This window comes from Mauremys mutica, chromosome 2 (genome assembly GCF_020497125.1).
Source record: "Mauremys mutica isolate MM-2020 ecotype Southern chromosome 2, ASM2049712v1, whole genome shotgun sequence".
NCBI classification, from domain to species: Eukaryota; Metazoa; Chordata; order Testudines; family Geoemydidae; genus Mauremys; species Mauremys mutica.
The window spans coordinates 59229718-59254521 of record NC_059073.1 but is presented as its reverse complement, the minus strand read 5'-3'; the positions used below and the strand labels follow the sequence as shown (position 1 = coordinate 59254521).

The window sequence follows — 24804 nt, the reverse complement described above, 5'->3', positions numbered from 1 at the left end:
TAAGAAAATAAAACAGACCATACAAACTAAGCTTAATACACTAAAGAAACTGGTTACATGTAAGTTCTCACCCTGTATGTGGGTCTAATAATCTTCTTCACAGGCCAGATGCCCTTCCAGCCTAGGTCCAGTTCTTTCCCCCAGTTCAGTTTTAGTTGTTTCCAGCAGTCATCTTGGGTGGGGTAGCAGGGGAGAACTGAGGACCAGGATTACCTCACTCCCCACCCTTAAATAGGATTTGCATAAGGTGGGAGTCCTTTGTTTTCTAGTTTGACCCCCCTCCCCAGCTTCTCAGGGAAAAGCTCAGACTTCAAGATAGATTCCAATATCAGGTGACACGGTCACATGCCTCTGTAGGGCCCCTGTAGCCATTCTTCACAGGCTGACCCACACGTTCATAGGAAGACTAAGCTCTTTTACAGTCCATTGTCTCTTGCTGATGGGCCATCAGCACTGTCGGGCTTTTTCATTGTTGTACCTGAAGTGTTAGCAGGGGGCATCACCCAAAGTAACACAGTTGAAATATAGATATGTAGTCAATATTCCTAATGTCAGATACAGAAACGATACATGCATACAAATAAGATAATCATATGCAGTAAATTAGAACCTTTCCAATAATACCTTACAATGATACCTTGCACAAAGCGTATTTTAGTTATGTCATATTCCTACCACAAGCATATTTTCATAAAGAATATGGAGTATAATGTCAGAACTACCATCAAGGTTCTAGTTCATGGAGACAATCATTTAGGCTGAGGGGATCCTGTGTTTCACAGCATTCCCAGTCCTTATCAGAAGGACTCCAGTTTGGGTCTCTTACTTAGGAGTATTGTATAGGACACCAGGCTGGCTCTGTTACCTTTTGAAAATTCTAGACTCACTATTCAAAAAGACCCATATTGATGCACAGCACCTTGCACAATGTGAGGTTCCAGTCTGAACTGGGAACTCTAAGCGCTACAATGATATGAATAGTAATATTCAAATTGGAGTAGATAACTTGGGTAGAGTTATACTTTGATATTTTCATGATAGACTTTTGAAGGGCTGGACATTTTGAATCCTAACATTTATATAACATTGTTGTGCTGGCAGATGTTGGTGGCTGCCAGTGAGCTTGCCTTTGATCTGTGGACACATGTTTAGAGGACAAAATGATAAAGGAAAAGGACAGGATGGGATGCTGGGAGAAATGGAGCATGCAATGATGGTGTGAGGGTAGCCCAATCTCATCTTTAATTAGGACTGGCCCTCTTGTGAGTAATAGATTTATGTAACAGGGTTTTTTAAAAATGCAGTAATTGGAAAGGTTGGATCTGATTCTCCTCCTCCTCAAGAATCACTCCAAGGAGTTTTGCTTTCCTTACTGATGTCTGAGAGATCTATACAAGTGGCTCTTACACTTTTGAGTCCTGTATAGAGAGAGAGTGTGTGTGTGTGTGTGTGTGTGTGTGTAACTCTGTTGCAAACTGAAAACTGGCACCGCACAAGCCTCTCAATCACATTAATTTTTTTGCCTTTAAATGAGCGCTCACAGCAACTGTTACAACACATTTTCAAAAGAATTGCTTGTAATCATGGTACATTTAGCTTGTACATACTTCCACACCTTAAAAATGCTTCATTGATAAAATGTTGGGGGGATATCTGGATTTGTTTGACTAAACAGTGTAGCTAAGGCTGTGTATATAATAAAGTAGTATTTCTATGGAGAAGTTGCAATCCGCAAGAGGTGTGGTATGATGGCCACTGAATGCACTCAACTCATTTACTGAGCAATCCCTGAACATCTTCAATAAAGCTGTGTGTTCATTTTCACTTAAAAAAATAGAAACTTATTTATTTTCCACCCTCTATACAGCAGCAATTTTTGACTGTCACTCACTGACCCGCGTTTTTGTGCCCTAGTATTCTGAGTAATTGTCCTGCTTCAAATGCACGGGCCTCCCAAAGATGGGTTTGTTCAGGCTGCAGCAGTATGGCTGGGCAGCATCGACAAGCAATTTTGCTCTCTCTTTTATGAGCAAGAATCCAGCTTTATTAGAGCTTTTTCTATTTTTGTTTAATGTGCTGGGTTTGTGTATGTTTTGATGTACAGGGCAATATGTTTGGTTTTATTCCCTCTGTGAAATATAAAATTTAATCAGCTAGTCTTTTCTTTTTGTTGCTATGGCAATAAGAGTCTCAAAATGCTTAATCAAAAATAATAATAAAAAAAAATAGTGGCATCTCAGTTCTACTTTTGGCAAGTTTGTCTGTGTTTATGAAGCCAGAGCTCTGAAAGTCTCCAAGTTGTGAGTTCTGCAGCAATGCTATGCCAACCTTATAAAGTTCAGATAAGCATTTTAAGATCATATGCCAAATGTACAGCTGCTCAGGGTCCTCTTGGGGAGCATGGTTTTGTGGACATCCCCTCCCAGCACATCCATGACCTTCCTCACTTCCTATGATCACAGCTCACCTTGAAAGATGAAGTTGGGGTCCATCCTTTCCCAGATCCCAAGTGATAAGCATCCTGTTCCCAATCCGACTGGTGTTAAGCACTCCACCACCTTAGATGTGTTAGGTGGATGTCTGAAGCCTGTCTAAATGTCTTTCTTAGCTCTGCAAAACCTTTGGAGAGCTCTGCCTGTTGTTCAGATGCCTTTCCAAGTGTCTTTGGTATGGAAATCAGGGTTTCTAGCAAGATTTTCATTACCTCCTGATTTAAGCTCCCAGGAGGTGCAGCGCATTACCCTATGGTGTCTAAGGGCCAAACTGGCCCACTACAAGGTTGCTCAGGGGAAGGGTAGGTAAGGAGGTGCACCTTCTCAGTGGGATTTTCTGGAGGCACAATGTTTCCAGGAGCAGAGAGAGCACAGTTGCTGTATCACCCTCATATAGGGTATAGCCTGCCACCCCCAACCCCCACTTCTCCATATCCATGCAGAGCCAGTTTTGCTGGCTGACATGGGAGAAAAGAGAGTTATAGCCATGCCCTCTGAGGTACTAGAACTGACAATGAAAGGGAGCAGTCTTTGCCTTCAGGAAAGCACGAATACTGCCACTGTGATTGGCCAGGTGCATAAGAGCTATGAGGCCCTTTGCATCCTCCTGGCCCATCTCCTTGCACAGAGGCCAGTCACTATTTTGCCTCCTTTTAAATCTTATTTGAGGTGTACATGTTGTGGCTAATACATGAGTTTTGAATCTCGAGTCAAATTCCCTAATCTCAGTAATCATCCTCCTCTTTTTTTCCCCTCTATTATTTGTGCTGCTCCCACATGACTGATTCAGTGCATCTGATTCATGCTCCTAGAAACATGTATGAGGCTCAGCAGGAAGCATAATGTAGAGAAACTGTCAGGGGTGCTGAAGAACAGACCTGCCAGTGTGGACATGGGTAGGAGCCTGGATCAGAGAAATGGAGCTGCTAGCTATACGAGAAGAGAGAGTAAAAGGACCTGAGATCTTTCAGTGATTTTTTTTCTTCTTTATTCATGGTGCTTATATATCTTTCATTTCACCCTTTTTAAAGTACTTTCCCCACTTTTTGAGTAGATTGCAAGAGTAGCAATTAAACACAGGCTCCCCATTTGAACAATTCAGAACATCTTTGATGGATGTGGTGTCATCACAATTAATAATTTCCCAGACAACTTGTGTGGCAGATATTTCCTAGTCAGATTAAGTCAATAAAAATGTATCCCTCTCTGGTGCCACAGAAACCTAGCACAGAGCCAAGAATTTTTATAATGACTATTGCAAAGAAACAAGGTGTGCCTGCAAAACTGTCATTAACAACGGGTAACCAATGGTGGTGCACAAGGTTGCTAAAAACAACTGAATATAATGTACTATGGAGCTATGTTCATGTTTTTATTTTGTGCTATCTTAGATGATGAGATGATCTTAGATGATGACATAGGATTGTTTTTACATGGATGAGATTCTGAAGCAGACAGTTTCTGGAGCCAAGAAAACAAGCAGCGACTAGAAGCTCCCCATGGCTTTGGGAACTGCTGATTTTGGGGAAAACAAACATTATTTTCAGTGCAATAATAATTGTTCTGAGTCAGAGGCACAACACTGATATAGCACAAACATTTTAACAGAGAAAATAAGGAATTCTACAGTATTTTGTTTAAATGCAGTGCCAATGAAGAACAGAGGTGGGGAAAAGTGGGGCAATTTACCAGGCCCCACAGAGGCCCCGCGAGCCACTCTGGATTTTCGGTGGCACTTTGGCAGCAGGCCCTTCCCTCGCTCCGGGTCTTCAGCAGCAGGTCCTTCAGTGCAGCGGAAGACTCGGAGCAAGGGAAGGACGAGGACCTGCCGCTGAAGTGCTGCCGAAGCCTCGGAGTGCTGCCCCCCGTGAGTACAAGCGCCGCAAGTGGCAGGGAGAAGGAAAAAAAAAAAAGCCGCGATTGGCAGCACTTAGGCTGCTCTACCGCCGCTGCTTCGCTCTTCGGCAATTTGGCAGCGGGTCCTTCCTTCCGATAGGGACCCGCTGCTGAATTGCCACCAAAGACCCGGCCCTGCCCCAGGCCCCCTGAATCCTCTGGGCAGCCCAGAGAAGAATGCAATTACATTCCATTGTTTCCTGTTACTTCTCTCAAGCTTCTCTTCCCTGTCCTGAGTGTAAGCTAGGATACTGCTATGGTATAGAAAGTGGCATGTATGATGCAAAAGACCAGCACACCTAAGTCCTAGAACAGTGCTGACTCGGTAATGCTTCTGAATTGAGCTGGATGAGGGTCAGGCTGGTCTGCATCTGCATTTCTTACAAGACAAGACCCAGATTCTAGCAACCAGTTGATGTGACTACAAGAGTCTGTATGTAAAGACCAGCATGCCTGCTGGGTTTTACTTTCCACATTCAAGTGCCCAGTAATGGCATTTAAGACAAGGCTTTGCATAAAACATGAATAAATTCCCTCCTCAATTGCATGCATTATATTTTCCCAGTTTGCAAAAGTCTGGAGAGAAAGCCTAATTGCAAGTATTAAAACATAATACCCAAGCCAAAGTTCATATTAAAGCATTTTTAGCACAACTACTTTTTTCCATTAAAACTATATTAGTACAGTTAGCTATGATACAGAGCCTGTTTTTGTTGTTGTTGTTTCTGTGGTTTTTTTTCAGAGGTGCCGAGCTCTGGCAACTCTCAGTGACTTCAGTTGGAGCGACGGGTACTCAGTCAGGCCCATACTGTTCACTGCTCATGCTCTTTCTTTCTACTTTACTGCTCAGGGATTCTGCAGTATCTCCAGTTTTGGAACAGAGAATCAAATAATCTGTGTCTCCCTGCTCAGAGGTTGGCATCAACGAGCCTGTTGTATTTGGAGTGTGGATCAAATTTGCCCTCACTTCCCTTGGATTCTTTACATCCACAGTTTATCAATTTTGTGTTTTCTGGATGTGATTTAGCTTTATAAAATGATGTTAATTTTGTTATTATCTGTATTTATTATGGTACTGCTTACAAATCCCAGTCCAGCTTTTGGTCATATTGTGCTAGGCACTGTACAGACATAGAAAATATATGGGCCCTGCCCCAAAGAGCTTAGATTCTGATTTTATTAATTTGTGATATCTAATAATTTTATACTGAAACAGCATTCCCTAGATGATGCATATTGCTACTATAGTAGCATTTCTTTTTAGCACACATTAAAAGGCATTGTTGAGCTATTTTGATTTCAGTTTCTGCAGACTCCTGATTTGCACCTGAATTTTCTTTTGTTATATCATCACATGGCAGGAAAGCAGAAATGGAAATATCTGGTTAGCATTCTGTAGCTGGTCTGAAGTCATGGAGGATTGATACTTGAAGGCCTCAGAATTTATACCTGAAGATATTAACTATCTTTCTCAGGTATTATACTATGGCAAAGAGCATATACCTGCCTCAATACGGTATTTTATACAGATGATCAGTTATGTTCACTTGTCTAACATTGATTTTTACCTACAGGGTACATTTAAAACCTAACTAATGGCTAGATTGCCTACCATATGTAGGTCTAGAAAAGGCAGAATTATGTGTGTACTTCCTGCACTTCTTTTGAGACAAATACTGTTCCCTAAATACAAAGGGTCCCAGAAGCAAAGTAACCAGCTGCATACAGCAAGCAACATTTGGGAAGGTCATACTTTCACCATGCTACCAAGACCAGCTCCATAGGGCTCCCTGTGCATACTAGTGCAGCTGGTTGTGATTGGAGAAAACCAATCTGATGTACTGCTCTATCCACCAGATATTGATGTCCATGGAACAGGGGTGCAGAAGGAGAACTACCATACCCTTAGTAGTGGCCATGCACCGTGTAGCAAGGATACTTCCTACCATGAAACCCTTGCCTCAAGCCAGGCTACTGAATGTAGTATTATGGTACTATCTCTTTAACATTAGTCTCACATAATCACCAGAGGGTCTCCCAGTGTCATGGGTCTCTTACATCATGCAGGCACACTCAGGATGTTCTCAATCTTTGTAGGAGACATCTTGTTATGTATCTAATAAAGGCAGTTGTGATCTAAACTTTATATCCCTGTCTCACTCTGAAGTACTGAGGTTGCAGCATACTTTTGAGGAAGACACTCTCTGGTGCCCTGACCATGCCAGAAAGTATGATGTGGTGTCAGAAGTGACTACATGCTGCATGAAGCAAGAAATGGCTGTTTTCGTCAGGAGCACAGTAGATCAGTAAAGACTGCAAACTGCTATAAACAGACAAGAAATTGCAATCCACAGACCAGCAGGAACCAAACACAAGGTACAAGGTACAAAGTACCAGGCGCCGACTTCCCCTCCTTCATGTGGATGCTTGACCCCCACCTCTGCCCCCGGCCCCACTCCCACTCCACCCCTTCCATGAGGTCCCGCCGCTTCCCCCCCCCCATTCCAACCCCTTCCCCAAATCCCTACCTCCTTCCCAGAGCGTGCCATATTCCCGCTCCTCCCCCCACTCCTGGAGCGTTGAAACACCGCCAAACAGCTGTTTGGTGGTGGGCGGCTGGGAGGTAGGCAGAGGAGCGGGGACGTGGCGTGCTTGGGGGAGGGGGGTGATTAGGAGGTGGGGAGGTGAGGGAAGCTTGGTGTTACAGGGCTTATTCCTTCACCCTTTCACTTCCCTGGTCCTTCTCGCATGAACAGAGAGCAACAATACCTGAAGTCCAAAGGTGCAAACAATTTGATGTTTATTAGGGTGAACTTCCAGCAAGCATGATTCCAGTTTCCTTCCTCAGTGTCCCCCTTCCCAGCTCTGACACCACAGAGCCTGGCCTGTGCCCCTGTTCCCATTCCCACCCCTTAGCGAAACATGATTCCAATTCCCCCACCCCCATTCCCTGTTCCCATTCCCCCCTTACTTCCTGATTGACTGCGGACTATATAGTAAAACCTGAGTTCTGCTTAGCTATACCTTAATCAATCATTTTACTGAAATTTAACTAACCAATCCTAACATACTGTAACATGGTTATTTAACCAATTATATCCCACCACTTTAATTGGTTTACACTCAACAAAATTAATTATACAGCAGACAGAAACAATCACAGAACCAGACAGAGATTATACAGACAAACAATAGGAAAGTAGAGACTACAGTGATAGAACAATACAGAAATGAGGATTTCACATCCCAGCTATTGATAAGTGAGTTCTTGCCAAACAGGATGCTATCAAACTAAGTTTCCTTTTACATCTTCTAGGCTCTTCCCTTTCTCTGGAGGTGATAGGAATATCAGGACAGGATTGTATTCCTAACAGCACCTTATTTCAGTGTGACTAGTTTGGAATGTAAGGATGTGACCATACACTTCCCAGTTTATTGCTGCCTTTGCTGTTTAGCCAAAGGCCTTAGCCTAAGAACAAGGCCTCAGACTGTCACAGTGAGAGAAGGCCCTTACACAGACAGAAAGTGATTTTGATTCTTTCTTTTATACCTCTATAACTAGCTAAGTAATAAGAATATACCTAAATTCTTAAAGTATAGGCCTTTGCAGAGAGGCCTGAATATCTATATCCTAATACTTGGCTGCTGATGGGTGCAGAGCACCCACTAATTTTTCCCTGTGGGTGCTCCAGCGCCGGAGCACCCACGGAGTCAGCGCCTATGAGTACTGAGACACAAAAGTGAACCCAAAAGTAAAACAGTTACACTAGAACAATGGTTCTCAACCAGGGGTATGTGTACCCCTGGGGGTATGCAGATGTCTTCCAGGGGATACATAACTCATCTAGATATTTGCCTAGTTTTACAACAGGGTACATAAAAAGCACTAGCGAAATCAGTACAAACTAAAATGTCATACAATGACTTATTTATACTGCTCTATACTATACACTGAAATGTAAGTTCAGTATTTATATTCCAATTGATTTATTTTATAATTATATGCTAAAAATGAGAAAGTAAGCAATTTTTCAGTAGCAGTGAGCTGTGACACTTGTATTTTTATGTCTGATTTTGTAAGCAAGTAGGTTTTAAATGAGGGGAAACTTGGGGGTACACAAGCAAATCAGACTCCTGAAGGGGGTACAGTAGTCTGGAAAGGTTGAGAGCCACTGCAATAGAAAATAGAATTAAAAATAAAATCTGAACCTGGAGGGTTTCAAGCCACTGCCTCCTTTATTTTCAGTTGGCAATCTTGCTGAGAAGTGGAGCAATGGGAAGCCTCAGGTGCAGATAAAAAAGAAGCAGACATTAAAGAAGCCACTTTACTGCACCTAGTGGGAGAGGAAACTCATAACACATTCTCCCAGCAGCCAATTGAAAATAGTCCCACTTTAGATGAGGTCTTAATAATGCATAGGCACTACTGTAACCCTAAGAAACATGTTGTGTTTGAACAGTACCAGTTCTGGTCGCACCCACATCTAGGAGAAGAGCAGATAGCCAAGTATGTCACAAAGCTGAGGCAAAAAACAGAAATTGTGAGTTTGGAAATACAGACAATGACATGCTTAGAGATAAAATTGTGTTCAGGGTCACTGATAAAAGACTAATGCAAAGGCTGCTGAGGGAGCAATATTTGGGGTTTCAAAAAGCAATAGACATTTGCAGAGCCTCAGAGCCATGAAGACACAAATAGAGATCATGTGTGGGCCACGTACGGACAAGTTCATACAGGCTTTTACACAAAAGATTACTCAGAGCAGCATGGGCAGGGCCCAGCCACCTGAGAGTCAGAATCACAACAAGAGCTCACACAAAGAAAGTGTGCTCTGGTAAGCCCCACCCACACAGAATCTGCTCAACCTTTGGAGTGCCATGTCATAAATGTGGAAAATTTTAATCACTGTTCTATGTGTAGATCAACCAATTTACCCAAACAAGACAAGGCATTAGAGAAAGCCAGAGTCCAGTAATCTGAGCACAGGAACTGCAGAATTCTAATCCCATGTCTAATAGTGACTTCCTACCCAAGAGTTCTGAAAGAACTCAAATGTGAAGTCACCCAAGAGTTCTGAAAGAACTCAAATGTGAAGTTGCGGAACTATTAACTAAGGTTTGTAACCTGTCCTTTAAATCGGCTTCGGTACCCAATGACTGGAAGTTAGCTAATGTAATGCCAATATTTAAAAAGGGCTCTAGGGGTGATCCCGGCAATTACAGACCGGTAAGTCTAACGTCGGTACTGGGCAAATTAGTTGAAACAATAGTAAAGAATAAAATTGTCAGACACATAGAAAAACATAAACTCTTGAGCAATAGTCAACATGGTTTCTGTAAAGGGAAATCGTGTCTTACTAATCTATTAGAATTCTTTGAAGGGGTCAACAAACATGTGGACAAGGGGGATCCGGTGGACATAGTGTACTTGGATTTCCAAAAAGCCTTTGACAAGGTCCCTCACCAAAGGCTCTTACGTAAATTAAGCTGTCATGGGATAAAAGGGAAGGTCCTTTCATGGATTGAGAACTGGTTAAAGAACAGGGAACAAAGGGTAGGAATTAATGGTAAATTCTCAGAATGGAGAGGGATAACTAGTGGTGTTCCCCAAGGGTCAGTCCTTGGACCAATCCTATTCAATTTATTCATAAATGATCTGGAGAAAGGGGTAAACAGTGAGGTGGCCAAGTTTGCAGATGATACTAAACTTCTCAAGATAGTTAAGACCAAAGCAGATTGTGAAGAACTTCAAAAAGATCTCACAAAACTAAGTGATTGGGCAACAAAATGGCAAATGAAATTTAATGTGGATAAATGTAAAGTAATGCACATTGGAAAAAATAACCCCAACTATACATACAACATGATGGGGGCTAATTTAGCTACAACGAGTCAGGAAAAAGATCTTGGCGTCATCGTGGATAGTTCTCTGAAGATGTCCACGCAGTGTGCAGAGGCGGTCAAAAAAGCAAACAGGATGTTAGGAATCATTAAAAAGGGGATAGAGAATAAGACTGAGAATATATTATTGCCCTTATATAAATCCATGGTACGCCCACATCTCGAATACTGTGTACAGATGTGGTCTCCTCACCTCAAAAAAGATATTCTAGCACTAGAAAAGGTTCAGAAAAGGGCAACTAAAATGATTAGGGGTTTAGAGAGGGTCCCATACGAGGAAAGATTAAAGAGGCTAGGACTCTTCAGCTTAGAAAAGAGAAGACTAAGGGGGGACATGATAGAGGTATATAAAATCATGAGTGATGTTGAGAAAGTGGATAAAGAAAAGTTATTTACTTATTCACATAATACAAGAACTAGGGGTCACCAAATGAAATTAATAGGCAGCAGGTTTAAAACAAATAAAAGGAAATTCTTCTTCACGCAGCATACAGTCAACTTGTGGAACTTCTTACCTGAGGAGGTTGTGAAGGCTAGGACTATAACAATGTTTAAAAGGGGACTGGATAAATTCATGGTGGCTAAGTCCATAAATGGCTATTAGCCAGAATGGGTAAGAATGGTGTTCCTAGCCTCTGTTCGTCAGAGGATGGAGATGGATAGCAGGAGAGAGATCACTTGATCATTGCCTGTTAGATTCACTCCCTCTGGGGCACCTGGCATTGGCCACTGTCGGTAGACAGATACTGGGCTAGATGGACCTTTGGTCTGACCTGGTACGGCCTTTCTTATGTTCTTATGTTCTCTGTGGCTTTGGACTAATCACTTAACCTCTCTGCCTCTGTTTTCCCATCTGTAGTGTGGGAATTATAATACTTCCCTCCCATCTGTGAAGGATATGGTGAGAATTAATTAGCTAGTGTTTCTATTTTCTTGGGAAGGTGAGAAAGAAGTTTGAAAATCAGCAATGATAGAATGCTAGTAGGAAAAAAAGGTGGGAATCACAGACATGAGCAAGAATGTAAGGAGATCTCAAATAGGGTCCCTGTTAATGGGGAACCGGAGACAATGGCTATAATTCTTCTCATCCCAAAGAATCTTTGCAGACAGTGGGAGCAATACAATGTCATCATTCCTTCCTGTCATTTTTTTATTCCTCCGTTAAGCCCAGCCTGTAATGGCCCTGTGTATGATGTCCCACCATCTAGTCAGTGGTCGGTCTCTAGGTCCGACAGATCTTGGTTGCGTTTGAATTATTTTCTTTAGCATCCTATGTGTTTGTCTTCTGCAATATCCTCACCATCATAAACTTTTGAACTGTAGCCAATTCAGTACCCTGACTTCACATCCTACTCTCCTTCTAACTTCTTAATTTGTGTTAAAATCAGGCTATCGATTAATCGCAGTTAACTCACGCAATTAACTAAAAAAAAATTAATAGTACTTAATAAAATTAATTATGATTAATCACAGTTTTAAACACACTGTTAAACAATAGAATACCAATTGAAATGTATTAAATATTTTTGGATTTTTTTCTACATTTTCAAATATATTGATTTCAATTACAACACAGAATATGAAGTGTACAGTGTTCATTTTATATTTATTTTTTATTACAAATATATGCACTGTAAAAATGATTTAAAAAATAGTATTTTTCAATTCACCTCATACAAGTATTGTAGTACAATCTCTTTATCGTGAAAGTGCAACTTACAAATATAGAATGTTACATAACTGCACTCAAAAACAAAATAATGTAAAACTTTAGAACCTACAAGTCCTACTCCTTGTTTAGCCAATCGTTCAGACAAACAAGTTTGTTTACATTTACAGGTGATAATGCTACCCACTTCTTATTTACAATGTCACATGAAAGTGAGAACAGGCATTCACATGGGACTTTTGTAGCTGGAGTAGCAAGGTATTTATGTGCCAGACCATGCTAAATCTTCATATGCCCCTTCATGCTTTGGCCACCGTTCCAGAGGACATGCTTCCATGCTGATGACGCTCATTCAAAAAATGTGTTAATTAAATTTGTGACTCAGTTCCTTGGGGGAGAAGTTTGTCTCCTACTCTGTTTTACCCGCATTCTTCCATATATTTCATGTTATAGCTGTCTCAGATGATGACCCAGCACATCTTGTTCGTTTTAAGAACACTTTCACTGCAGATTTGACAAAACGCAAAGAAGGTACCAATGTGAGATTTCTAAAGATAGCTACAGCACATGGCCCAAGGTTTAAAAATCTGAAGTGCCTTCCAAAATCTGAGAGGTATGATGTGTGGAGCAACACTTAGAAGTCTTAAAAGAGCAACACTTTGATGCAGAAACTACAGAACCCAAACCACCAAAAAAGAAAATCAACCTTCTGCTGGTGGCATCTAACTCAGATAATTAAAATGAGCATGCGTAGGTTTGCACCACTTTGGATTGTTATCGAGCAGAACCCATCATCAGCATGGATGCATATCCCCTGGAATGGTGCCTGAAGCATGAAGGGACATATGAATCTCTAGCACATCTGGCACGTAAATACCTTGCAACACCGAATACAACAGTCCCATGAGAACACTTGTTCTCACTTTCAGGTGGCATTGTAAACAAGAAGCGGGCAGTATCATCTCCTGCAAATGTAAACAAACTTGTTTGCCTGAGCAATTGGCTGAACAAGAAGTAGGACTGAGTGGACTTGCAGGCTCAAAAAGTTTACGTTGTTTTGTTTTTGAGTGCAGTTTTTTTTGTACATAATTCTACATTTGTAAGTTCAACTTTCATGATAAAGAGATTGCACGACAGTAGGAGTATTAGGTGAATTAAATTCTTTTTTTTTTTACAGTGCAAATACTTGTTATAAAAAATAAATATAAAATGAGCACTGTACACTTTGTATTCTGTGTTTTAACTGAAATAAATATATTTGAAAATGTAGAAAACATCCTAAAATATTTAAAATGGTATTCTTTTATTGATTAATAGCTCAATTAATCATGATTAATTTTGTAATCACTTGACAGTCCTACTTAAAATCATTCCACTTTACACCTGCCATCTTCCAAAGTGCACTCATTTCCATTGTCTCCAACCTTCTGATCTTTCATTCAAAGCAGCTGCTTCCAGATCATAGAGTAATATTGTTAATATAGTGATTTGATAAATTTTTACTTTGATACCAAATGCAATGTTTTCATCATTCCATAATTTCACCAATTTCAGTGTAGAACTTGTAGCTAAAGCACATTTCCTTTTTAACCTCATCCTTGATGAATCATTGGCACTAATCAAGCTTCCTAGGTGCATATAAGATTTTACTTGTTCTGTGACAGGGGTCAGCAACCTTTCAGAAGTAGTGTGCCGAGTCTTCATTTATTCGCTCTAATTTAAGGATTCACGTGCCAGTAATAATTTAAATGTTTTTAGAAGGTATTTTTCTATGTCAATAATATATAACTAAACTATTGTTGTATGTAAAGTAAATAAAGTTTTTTAAATGTTTAAGAAGCTTCATTTAAAATTAAATTAAAATGCAGAGTCCCCCAGACCAGTGGCCAGGACCTGGGCAGTGTGAGTGCCACTGAAAATCAGTTTGCGTGCTGCCTTCGGCACGCATGCCATAGGTTGCCTACCCCTGTTCTATGACTTTGCTGCTGCACTTCAACACTTTATCTATTGTCCTTTTCCAAGACGCAATCACTTTGTGTTCTTAGCATTTATTTTAAGTCCAAATTGACAATACCAATTTTCCAATGTAGCAAAGAGTATCATCAATTCAAATGTCTGCCAGTTGTACGATGTCATCTGCAGAAGCTAAAGAGTTTAATTCTTGATCACCCAATGTCACGCCCTCCGATTCGTCTACCATTCTTTATGTCCAATTTAAGAATATGATGAAAAGCAACGGTGATTCCATGCCCCGTTTTACACCAAACTTTGACTTGAACCAGTTCCTTAATTTTCCACCAATTCTCACAACACTCAGGAGTCTTCATACATTATGTTTATAATTGCAGTTATCCTTTCTGGAACTCCTTATGATTTTACTACTACTGTCCATAATGCTTTCCTCCAAACCAAATACCTTTGTGAAGTCTTTAATTCCTATTCTTGCTTTTTTTCCATCAACTGTTGAAGCATGAATATCTGATCAATGCAACTTTGGCCTGGCCTAAAGTCACACTGTTCCTTACCTACTACCTCTGGTAAAATTGGCATTAATCTATTGATAATTACTATCATCTTGATTTTCCCCAGTACTGATCATAAACTTATTCCTCTATAAATATTTGGATCAGCAGGATGTCATTTCTTTAGGTTTGGTACAACTGTTGGCTTTAGCCAGTTGACTGGTACCTCCTCTTGCTCCCATACTTTCTTATATATATTTTCCTAATGCTTTGATAGTACTTGTCCTGCTGGATTTTAGCAGCTCTGCTGTTATACTGTCTATTCCTGTAGCTTTTCCATATTTTAACAGTTAAAATATGAGAAAGCTACAGGAATAGACAGTATAACAGCAGAGCTGCTATACTTCACTGCTTCTCCTATTTCTTCTTCTATGGTGGTTCAGTGCTGATATCCATTCTGCCCTGCAAGTTGCCCTGTTCATCTAGCATGTCTAGAATATTTGCATCTGGATATATTACAGGATTCATCACTTTTTTCAAAATGCTCCTTCCAAACTTCCAGCACCTATTTGGCATTTGCTGTCAATTTATTGTTAGCTTTTCTTACTGCCTGTATTATTGGCCTGATTGTGTTTGCATACAACTTTTTTGTATATCATTTTTATATCTTGTTTTCTTGATGCCTCCTCTAGTTTTGGAGCCTCTTTTTTCCAGAACTTTTGCTTGTCCAATGTTTGTGATTTCTTCATCACTGCACACAACACTTTTACTTCTACTTTTCCGGAAGTCAGTTTGTTTATACTTTTATATATTTTTGTTGCTTGTCCATTGTCATTGTTTGCTTACAACCTCAGAAGATGCTGGAAGGTGTATCTTGTATTGCATCCTTGAATATTTCATATCCCAGTCTGAAATGAGATTTCTTCATCATCTTAAATTAATGGCCTGAAAGTGCTTTCAAACAGCACCTTGTATATCTCCCTCATAGAACTTTCCTTTTAACTTAAGATTAAATGTGGTTCCAGTTATACCCATATTTTTCTTGGACTTAAAATTAATCTTTCCCATTAGTAGTTCATGTTCACTGCCACACTGGCCACTTCTATGGACTCTAAAATCCAGCAGTGACCTTTTATGCCCCTATTATTTATACCAATAATGTGGTCAATCTGGTTTTTGATTGCATGGAATTTACCAGATGGCCCAATCTTTCTAAGGAAACCAAGTACCCCCCAATAATCATACTGTGCTTCTCACAGCAAGTTCTTAACCTTTTCCCACTACCATCAGCTGTCCCAGTGCTGTGTAGTCTAACACATTTAATTTGCTTACCAGGTCCACTACCAATGTTTGCATTCATATCTCCCATTATCAAAATCATATCTTGATCAGGACTCTCACCTACAATGCTATCTAGCTCTTAATAAAATCTGACCTTCTCTTCCTCTCTGCTGCTTCTGTTGGTGCATAACAGCAGATCACATTTATGCACAGTTTACTATAGGCAGTAGTAAACCCAGTGGTGGATTAACAAATTTGGTGCCCCTAGGCCCTCAAAAAATTGCCACCCCCTCACCCGCCGACCTCTGCTCCCCCGTGGTAAGCCTGGGAGGGATGGGGAAGAAGGGGAGTTGCAGTGCATTCGGGGAATGGCAGCGGTGGAGCGGAGGTGAGCTGGGGTGGGGAGCGGTTCCCGGCCCACCCTGGGTTACTCCCCATGCCCGCGGGCCCCAGCTCACCTCACTCTGCCTCCTCGAAGCGCACCGCTACTCGCTTCTCCCTCCCTCCCAGCGCTTTCGCGTGGCAAGCCTGGGAGGGAGGTGGAAGGAGGGAAGTGTGGCGCGCCTGGTGGAGGAGGCGGGCCGGGGATTTGGGGAAGGGGCAGAGTTGGGGAGGGGTCACGAGCAAATTTGCCGCCCTAGGCCTTGTTGGCCTAGGCGATAATACGCCGCTGAATAAACCTTGCTATGACAATCTGTTCAGACACCGGTTTTCAGCTGTTCAATGTTCTCTTGTCCATTTCTGTCACAACCTCATCCCTATGTTTCGCTTGTCCACTTGAATGTCCAGAATAAAGGAAAGTATAAAAAATTTCCAACTGTGAACTCTCCTGTATCTAGCCAGTGTGTCTTGTGTATGGCAGCAAAGAAACTTGTAACTTCCTTAATTCTTCTGAAACTAGCGGAGTCTGGCCTGGAATGAATAGAATTCTAATATTCAAACTCACAATACATGTAATATATTTAGTCATTATCTGAAATCCATGACCCTTTCTATGTGCTAGGTTTGGTAGACTTGGTTCAAAATCCATATAAGTCAGTCAGTCTGGCTGTCCTGTTTTATGACAAATATGTTTTGGATGTTATAGCTTGTTAGGCCAATCCACTTTATCCAGCTCATGGGAATGCCATGTCATACCTGTTCCTAGCATGCCGATAGGATATCAGCAGTTCCACCCTAGTTTGCTTGTCCTCCATGGATAACAAGCTTGGACTGCTTGGATCTGAAATCATTTTTTTCTTTGTCCTAGACATCTGGATAACTGCTTACTGCTATGTTGTTTATAAAATTAATAGAAAACCACATGCTGTGCATTTATAGTATGCCTGGCAACTAGCCTGGCATTGAATTGGCTCAGAAATGGCAGAGAACAAAGGTGGGCTTTATGCCACCTTTTCAGTCCCTCCCACATCCTATTACTCCTCATCTACACCTGAGGATTTAGCTCATGATGAGCTCACATGAGTGTCTATTAAATACTACTGTAAATTGGCTTTCAAGAGTTTGAATGTGGATGTAAACGTGTTAACCTATTTTAAACAATGTTAGTTTTCCTAACATGCTTGTAGTATGGACAGCGCTTCAATTGCAAAACTTTTCTTCCCCCCACTCAACCCCACCTCAGCCACCCCCCAGCCACTTTCTTCCTCTCCACCCAATCCCATCACAGCCACCCGCCAGGCACCTGCTTTCCCCCCACCTCACCCCCCCGTCACTCCCTTCACCTCAGCACCCTGCTCCCGCCCTCAATCCCCCGCCCCCTGCCCTTGGCCCCGCGGCAGCCGCACCCGCCGAGGCCCCGCCCCGCCCGCGGAGCTCCCCCTGTTGCCCGGTAACCGGCCGGGCCGCTGCTCCGGGCTCGCAGCGTGGGGGTAGGGGGGGCTCCTGGTCTGGTGCCGCGGGCGCCGCCTCGGTGACTCTGTAGCAGGGCGGGGATGCTGCTGCCCGGGGCCGCATCCCGCAGCCGCCGGGGCTCCTCTTTCTCCTGCTGCCGCCGCCGGGCACCTCCCAGCCCCCTCCCGCCGCAGCCGCCCGGGAGCTGAGCCCCGAGGCTAGCGGCACCATGAGCAGGAGCCAGCCCCGCTGGGGGCACCGGGGTACGTGGGCGCTAGCGGGGGAGGGGCTGGGATCGGGGGTAGGAAGGAAGGTTGTGACTAGGGCGGGGCGCGGCGGCGGCTCTCAGCGTAACGCGGTCAGTAGCCCCATGAGCACAACGCCGCGCTCAGCTCCAGGGCAGAGACTCCCAAGCGTGCGGGGAAACCTCCGCCCTGAAGGGCTCTTGAGTCGGAGTCTCGGAGAAGCTCCCTCTTGACGAAATTCACTTGCTTCCAGTCCCCTCTCGAGCCGCTCTCTGCCAAATCAGTCACGTTCTATTTTCTGAGCCTTCGGTTTTACCCCCTCTTCTCCTGGAAGCGTGGTTCTTCTTCCAGCTCTGCCTGGTCATATGTACCGATATTACTCCTAGGATATTATAAACCACCCGCTGCTTCTGTGTTTGCACAACTCATGACTGCAAAGTGCTGTAAACATTTTTATGAAAAACACCAAAAATAAAATGTAGCACTAAAATACAGTACTTTATCTCTTATATTGAAAGGTCAGGGTCTATAATGTTTGAGTGTTTTTTTATAAGATTTCAAAACATCTTGCTCGTTACAATGAGGAAAATTCAAGGACGATGAGAAACAAAAAGGGGAGAACTTGTTTCTTTCCTACACTGATTCTTTCAAAACATCTTCATTTCAAAGGCATAAATAATTGCCTGCAAACAACATTGCATCACACAGTTTGTGAGGCTCTGAGAATATTCAACAGACAGAACCTTAGGACTTTGGCTTTCCAGTTAGTTTAGCTGCATCACCGAAATGATGTTCTCATTTCCAGAGTGCTCACAATTTCTAATAGGTTGTTTCCTGTTAGTAAGTTAAGATACTACTGCGTGCACACACATGGACACACACTTCAGAAAACTAAGATACTGCAACATAAATGTTAAATAATAATGGCCTGTGTTCTAATGCACTGTTATTACTTTTGTAAAGGATAGTGTCATCAAATATTTTAAGCACAGAATTTACATTTACTTTAGGAAAAAATATTTTTAAAAGGAGATTGGCAGGGAGACCAGTATCAATTTATTACCAGGGCAGTGATTAGGATGGCAGAACGTATGTGTGTACCAGAACATTAAGCAGAAGAAAATAGGATTGTGAAAAAGACACTTATTGAAACACAGAAATTGGATAACTAACAAAAGTGGTATGCAGTTATGAGTTACTGAAATCTGGACACATAAATCTGTTTTATAAATCTTACTTATTTTTAAAATATACCCAGACTGAAAAGGTATTTTAAAAAGACACTTTCAATAAAATCAGGCCATTTCCTGCTATTGACTTTTAAGCGGAACTCCTTATTCACTTAATGGGGAGTTCTGCTTTAAAATAGTGAGATTTAATTATAAGCTGCTTTGCACACATGCAATTTATACATTTATATAGAACCTTTCATCGTGAAGGATCCCAAATTGCTTTACAAACTGCACATAAGAATCACACCAACCACACCTAAAATACAAACAGCTCAGTGGTGAAACATGACATCTGTTCAGCAGTGTATAGTGATCTACACAATTTAGAACAGGAATTAAAGAGTACCCAGTCCAGTTGAAAATTCAGACAATTGGATAGGAAGTTGGAATTTGACCAGGACATTAGGGCTAATACTAACTCCAAGGAAAACAAATCCTATCAATTCATTTATATTAAAGGCTGTGGTAAAGAAAATTGGTGGCAAGGTAATTAAAAAAATTTGTTTGAGATTTTTGCTGTAAACAGTAATTAGAGTTTGTTTACCATTTTCTTTTGGTATTATACATAGGAACTTGATTTTAAATATCGTTTTATCGCTTTTTTTTTCAGAATCATACGTAAAAGAAATTAAATACCCAGAGTCATCATTCCTCTCTGAATGGTAAGTTTGTTAATATGGTATGTGACATAAATGAATACAGTATTCTCACAAAAGAAGTATCAGAGGGGTAGCCGTGTTAGTCTGGTTCTGTAGAAGCAGCAAAGAATCCTGTGGCACCTTATAGACTAACAGACGTTTTACAGCATGAGCTTTCGTGGGTGAATACCCACTTCTTCGGATGCAAGCAGACTCTAACTGCTTGCATCCGAAGAAGTGGGTATTCACCCACGAAAGCTCATGCTGCAAAACGTCTGTTAGTCTATAAGGTGCCACAGGATTCTTTGCTGCTCACAAAATAAGTATTTTTTAAAAAGTAGGGATAATTTTCTTTGTAATTGGATTTACCAATAGCCTACTCTAACTATGCTTTGATACCAGAATAGGTCAAGGAGAATATGGGGAGATTGGTTCATGAAAGGTAGAAATTGACTTTTTCTGAACTTATCAGGCTACTGGTTGTGTTACGGAACATTTGTGTGAGACCGTCTTTTATCTTGAAGAAGAGAGAGATTGTATGAATATCCAGTTGTCATATATGGTTCTCCTTTCATGGGTAGAAAGGAGAATTGTGTATATCAATTATGCCATATTTGGACTTTAGCTAAATAGAATACAGTGCTATACTGTCTGGTTCTCATTCTTTTCTTGAATGTGAGGTATGGTATGTGTCTTCTCCTACAATTTGCTGTTCCAAAAATGTAGTCATGTAATCCTAAACATTTAGGAGTCTTTTATACAGATGGCTGGTACCTTCTTGATTTTTGATGGCTCTGCAGCCCAAAGATTATGCTGGATTTTTTGCTTCAAAATTGCAAAACAAATGTGTATTCAATTAACTATTATTCCTAGGAGTTACAATCCACCAGAAGTATTAGGTCACAGAAAAAAATGTATTTTTGTGTTTGACATTTTGATATGCTAGTGAATTATTTTCATCTGTGTATAACCTTGGGGAGAACTGCATCTCTATCACAATTTTTGGTCGGGGCTATACAGAGCGAAACCGTTTTTTGTAATCATCGAAGGCTATGCAAAAATCATCTAATTGAAATCCATTGTATTTTCTGAAAAATTCTGAAGTTCAAAATGAGTGTGTGGATTTTTTCCCTTTAAATGTGGCATTTTGTTTGTTGTTTTCTCTCTCTCTCTCTCTCTCTCTCACACACATCCCTACCCCTAAGACACTGTGCTCTTGAATCACTGACAACAAAATCTGATTTGAATGATGCTGTTCTGCCTTATGGAAATAGAATCTATAAAATAAATTCCTTCCAGGGTTATCCTGAAAAAATACATAATTGGAAGAACACAATGTTTATTAAAACATGCAAGAAAATCCTCATGTATGTTGTTGCCTCACCCTCTAGGCAATTTTTTTTTGAGATCTAGTAAGGTGATTAGAAAATCACTATTTCTGACACTTCTGACTTAAAATTCCAACCTGCTCACTTCCAGGCTGGTGAGATTGCTTTCAGAAACTGAACTGCCTTAATATCTGTTTGCATTCCAGTGGGCGATTCTGTTCCACATCACTAAGAACTTAAAGAATTTCTTGACATTATGGGTTTTTTAATAGCTTTTCTTTTCATTAACCTAAACAATTTTCCATTAACATACCAGTGTTACATCTGTTTGTTTAATGTCTGAAAGGATGATGTAAAACCACTGTAATGGTTCCTATACTGGTATCACTCCATCTGAGGCCATCCCTCCCAAAAGAGGGGCATATTGTTGAGGCAGCCCTACATTATTCTTGGTATCAGAACAGCCCATTGGAGTAATATAAAACCATTGTAAAATACAACTAACCACTGTCAATTCTACTTCCAAGTATTGCAGAGTACTGAACTCAGAGTACTGAGTATCCAAAAGGCCTCAAGATCTGAGACTGGATACAAAAGTGTCAAAGCGATCTTTACCACACTTCCCCTCCAAGCTGTGCTGAGCACCTGGATCATAGCATTGGGTTTTTGTTGTTTGGTCTTTTAAAGTAAACAAATCATTACAATATCAAACAAAATAATAAAACACAAACTATAGCCTTCGCTTATTAATAGATACCTTTCCTAGCTAAGAACTACTAACTGTGGTATGTAATCTGTCGTTTAAATCAGCCTTTGTACCAGATAACTGGAGGATAGCTAGTGTAATGCTCCTTTTAAAAAGCAGCCTTTTTAAAAAAGGCTCCAGAAACTATCCTGGTAATTGCAGATCAGTAAATCTAACTTCAGTACCAGGCAAATTGGCTGAAATGAGAGTAAAGACCAGAATTCCCATCACACAGATAAACATGATATGTTTGAGAGGAGTCAATATGGCTTTTGTAAAGGGAAATCATGCCTCACCAATTGACTGGAATTCTTTGAAGGAGTCAACAAGTATGTGTAAAAGCAGCAAAGAATCCTGTGGCACCTTATAGGTGCCACAGGATTCTTTGCTGCTTTTACAGATCCAGACTAACACGACTACCCCTCTGATACTTAACAAGTATGATCCAGTGTACTTGGACTTTCAGAAAGCCTTTTGACAAGGTCCCACACCAAAGACTCTTAAGCAAAGTAAGCAGTCATGTGACAATGTCCTCTCATGGATCAGTAAATGGTTAAAAAGTTAAGAAACAAAGGGTAGGAATAAATGGTCAGTTTTCATAGTAAGGAGAAGTAAATAGTGGGGTTCCCGAGGGATCTGTACTAGGACCAGTGCCGTTCAACATATTCATAAATGATGTGGAAAAGGGGGTAAATAATGAGGTGGCAAAGTTTTCAGATGATACAAAATTACTCAAGATGTTTACATGCAAAGCTGACTACAAAGAATTACAATGGGATCTTACAAAACTGAGTGACTGGGCAACAAAATGGCAGATTAAATTCATTGTTGATAAGTGCAAAGTAATGCACACTGGAAAATATAATCCCAACTCTATATACAAAATGATTGGGTCTAAATTAGCGGTTACCAGTTAAGAAAGAGCTCTTGGAGTCATTATGGATCGTTCTCTGAAAACAACTGCTCAATGTGCAGTGGCAGTCAAAAAAAGCTAATACTATTAGGAACCATTAGGAAAGGGATAGATAAGAAGACAGAAAAAACCATAATGGCACTATATAAATCCATGGTATGCACACAGCTTAAATACTGAGTGCAGTTCTGGTTGCCCAATCTCAACAAAAAAAAACTATTAGAATTGGAAAAAGTACAGAGAAGGGCAATAAACATGATTAGGGGTATGTAACAGCTTCTATATGAGGAATAGTCCAGTCTTTTTAATCTCTCATCTTAGAAAAGAGACAACTAATGGGGATATGATAGAGGTCTATAAAATCATGACTGGTGTGGAGAAGTAAATAAGGAAGTGTTGTTTACTCTGTCACATATCACAAAAACCGGGGTCATCCAATGAAATTCATAGGCAGCAGGTTTAAAACACATTAGGATGTACTTCTTTACACAATGCACAATCAACCCGTGGAACTCGTTGCCAAAAGTGAAGGCCAAAAGTATAACTAGGTTCAAAAAACAATTAGATATGTTCATGGAAGATAGTTTCCCCTCCCTGGTTAGCCAGGATAGTCAGGGATGCAACCTCCAACTGCCAGAAGCTTGGACTGGACAACTGGATGGATCAATCAATAATTGCTTTGCTGTGTTCATTTCCTCTGAAGCATCTGGCACTGGCCACTGTCAGAAGACAGGATACTGGGCTAGATGGACCATTAGTCTGACTCACTATGGCCGTTCTTATAAAGTAGGTTTTCCCCTAAAAATTCAGTCTGTTACAGAGCTAGCTGGCTTCACAGGAACAAGAATGCAATCTTTCATGAAAAATACCCCTGCTCAACAAGATGTCTCGTCAATGAATGGATCCAGAGTGCCTGTTTCCGCTTTATGTTGTACTGTAACAGTCGTTTGTCTTTATTCATAGAGGGCAATCCTTTGTCTGTTACATTGTTTCTTTTTCACCTCCAAGTGGTTTCATTTGATTGGAGTTCTATCTGATCAGTTTCCATTGACTGTTCTGTAATGGGGCAATGGTATACAGTTGAGCTTTGCATTACATCACTGGCTAACCAGGGAGGGGTGGCAATTCCCTCCTGCATGAATAGACTGACACCCCTGGTGACTACTTTTAATATTAAGACCAAAAGGGCATACACTTAAGTCTAGTTGCGTCATCATCACTCCCATAACTGCATTGGTCATTGGGGCACCATCATTGATGAGCAATCAACCAATTGTCTCTGCCTCTGATGATTGTGTGTCTGTGCTTGAGTCTCCATGAAGTCCATTCCCGTCAACTCTTTTATGTTGTCAATCCATCTCTTCTTCTCTCTACCTCTTCTTCTCTTCCCCTGTACTGTCCCTTGGAAGATGATCTTGGATAGGCCAGATGATCTTGTTACATAGCTGTACCACTTCAGCTTGTGCTTCTTCATGGTCATAAGGAGGTCTTCATATGACCCAGTGCCTTGGGTGATGATGTTGCAGACCTCTTCATTAGTGACGTGGTTGAAGTAGATGCCCAGGATTTTCATCTGACTCTCGGCTGCCTATCAAGAAAGAGGGGGGCCTGGAATTCACCAGTCAGCCGTGAGAAAGGAAGATGCAGCTGAGCAGACCTGCAGAGGCAGCCCATAATGAGCGAGACAAGTGAAGGACAGCACAGAGGAAAACAAAGAGGACAACAAAGTCTAGCCGGTGTGTTTTGGGAAAGTTGAAGAGACCACAGAGAGTCAGTTTGGACTGGTACAAAGAACACCAGGAACAGAGGTCATGGAATGAAACACCCCCAAAGGCACCCTGGACTTAAAAACCTGCCTGAGAGCTGGAGCAATTTGGAGATCACAGTGGACCCCAGACGACCTGGGCCCAGGACAGAACTCCCGTCCACCCTTTCCCCTCTTCTGCTTACGTTACACCCAGGCTTGGCCAGCCTAGGGTAGAGCGTGCGTGAGTATGAAAGTGGGTTAGGACTAGGGGCACTAACGGTTTCTTCCTTCCTCTGAGTGACGTGGGGAGCACCCCTCACTCTCCGCTGTTATTTTGTTATTTTACTAATAAAGCTTTACTTAGACCCTTAGTGTGTTTCATCAGCTCCTCCCCTAAAGATCCTGTGGCTTGAGCCTGATCA

General features: G+C 41.3%; 1 protein-coding gene across 4 annotated transcripts in view; it reads left to right on the top strand.

Moving 5' to 3' along the window:
* Positions 1-24804, top strand: part of C2H8orf89 (chromosome 2 C8orf89 homolog) — a 79862-nt gene that overhangs the window by 37296 nt on the left and 17762 nt on the right. For 2 of the 4 annotated variants that reach the window (XM_045006517.1, XM_045006520.1), the window contains exons 2-3: positions 6556-6764; positions 19622-19673. In XM_045006517.1, coding sequence (XP_044862452.1) covers positions 6644-6764; positions 19622-19673 — 173 coding nt within the window. In that variant the 5' untranslated portion in view covers positions 6556-6643. Of the gene's footprint in view, positions 1-5775; positions 5864-6555; positions 6765-17589; positions 17798-19621; positions 19674-24804 lie in introns of those variants that run through there. The other 2 variants (XM_045006518.1, XM_045006521.1) reach the window with 2 other exon arrangements.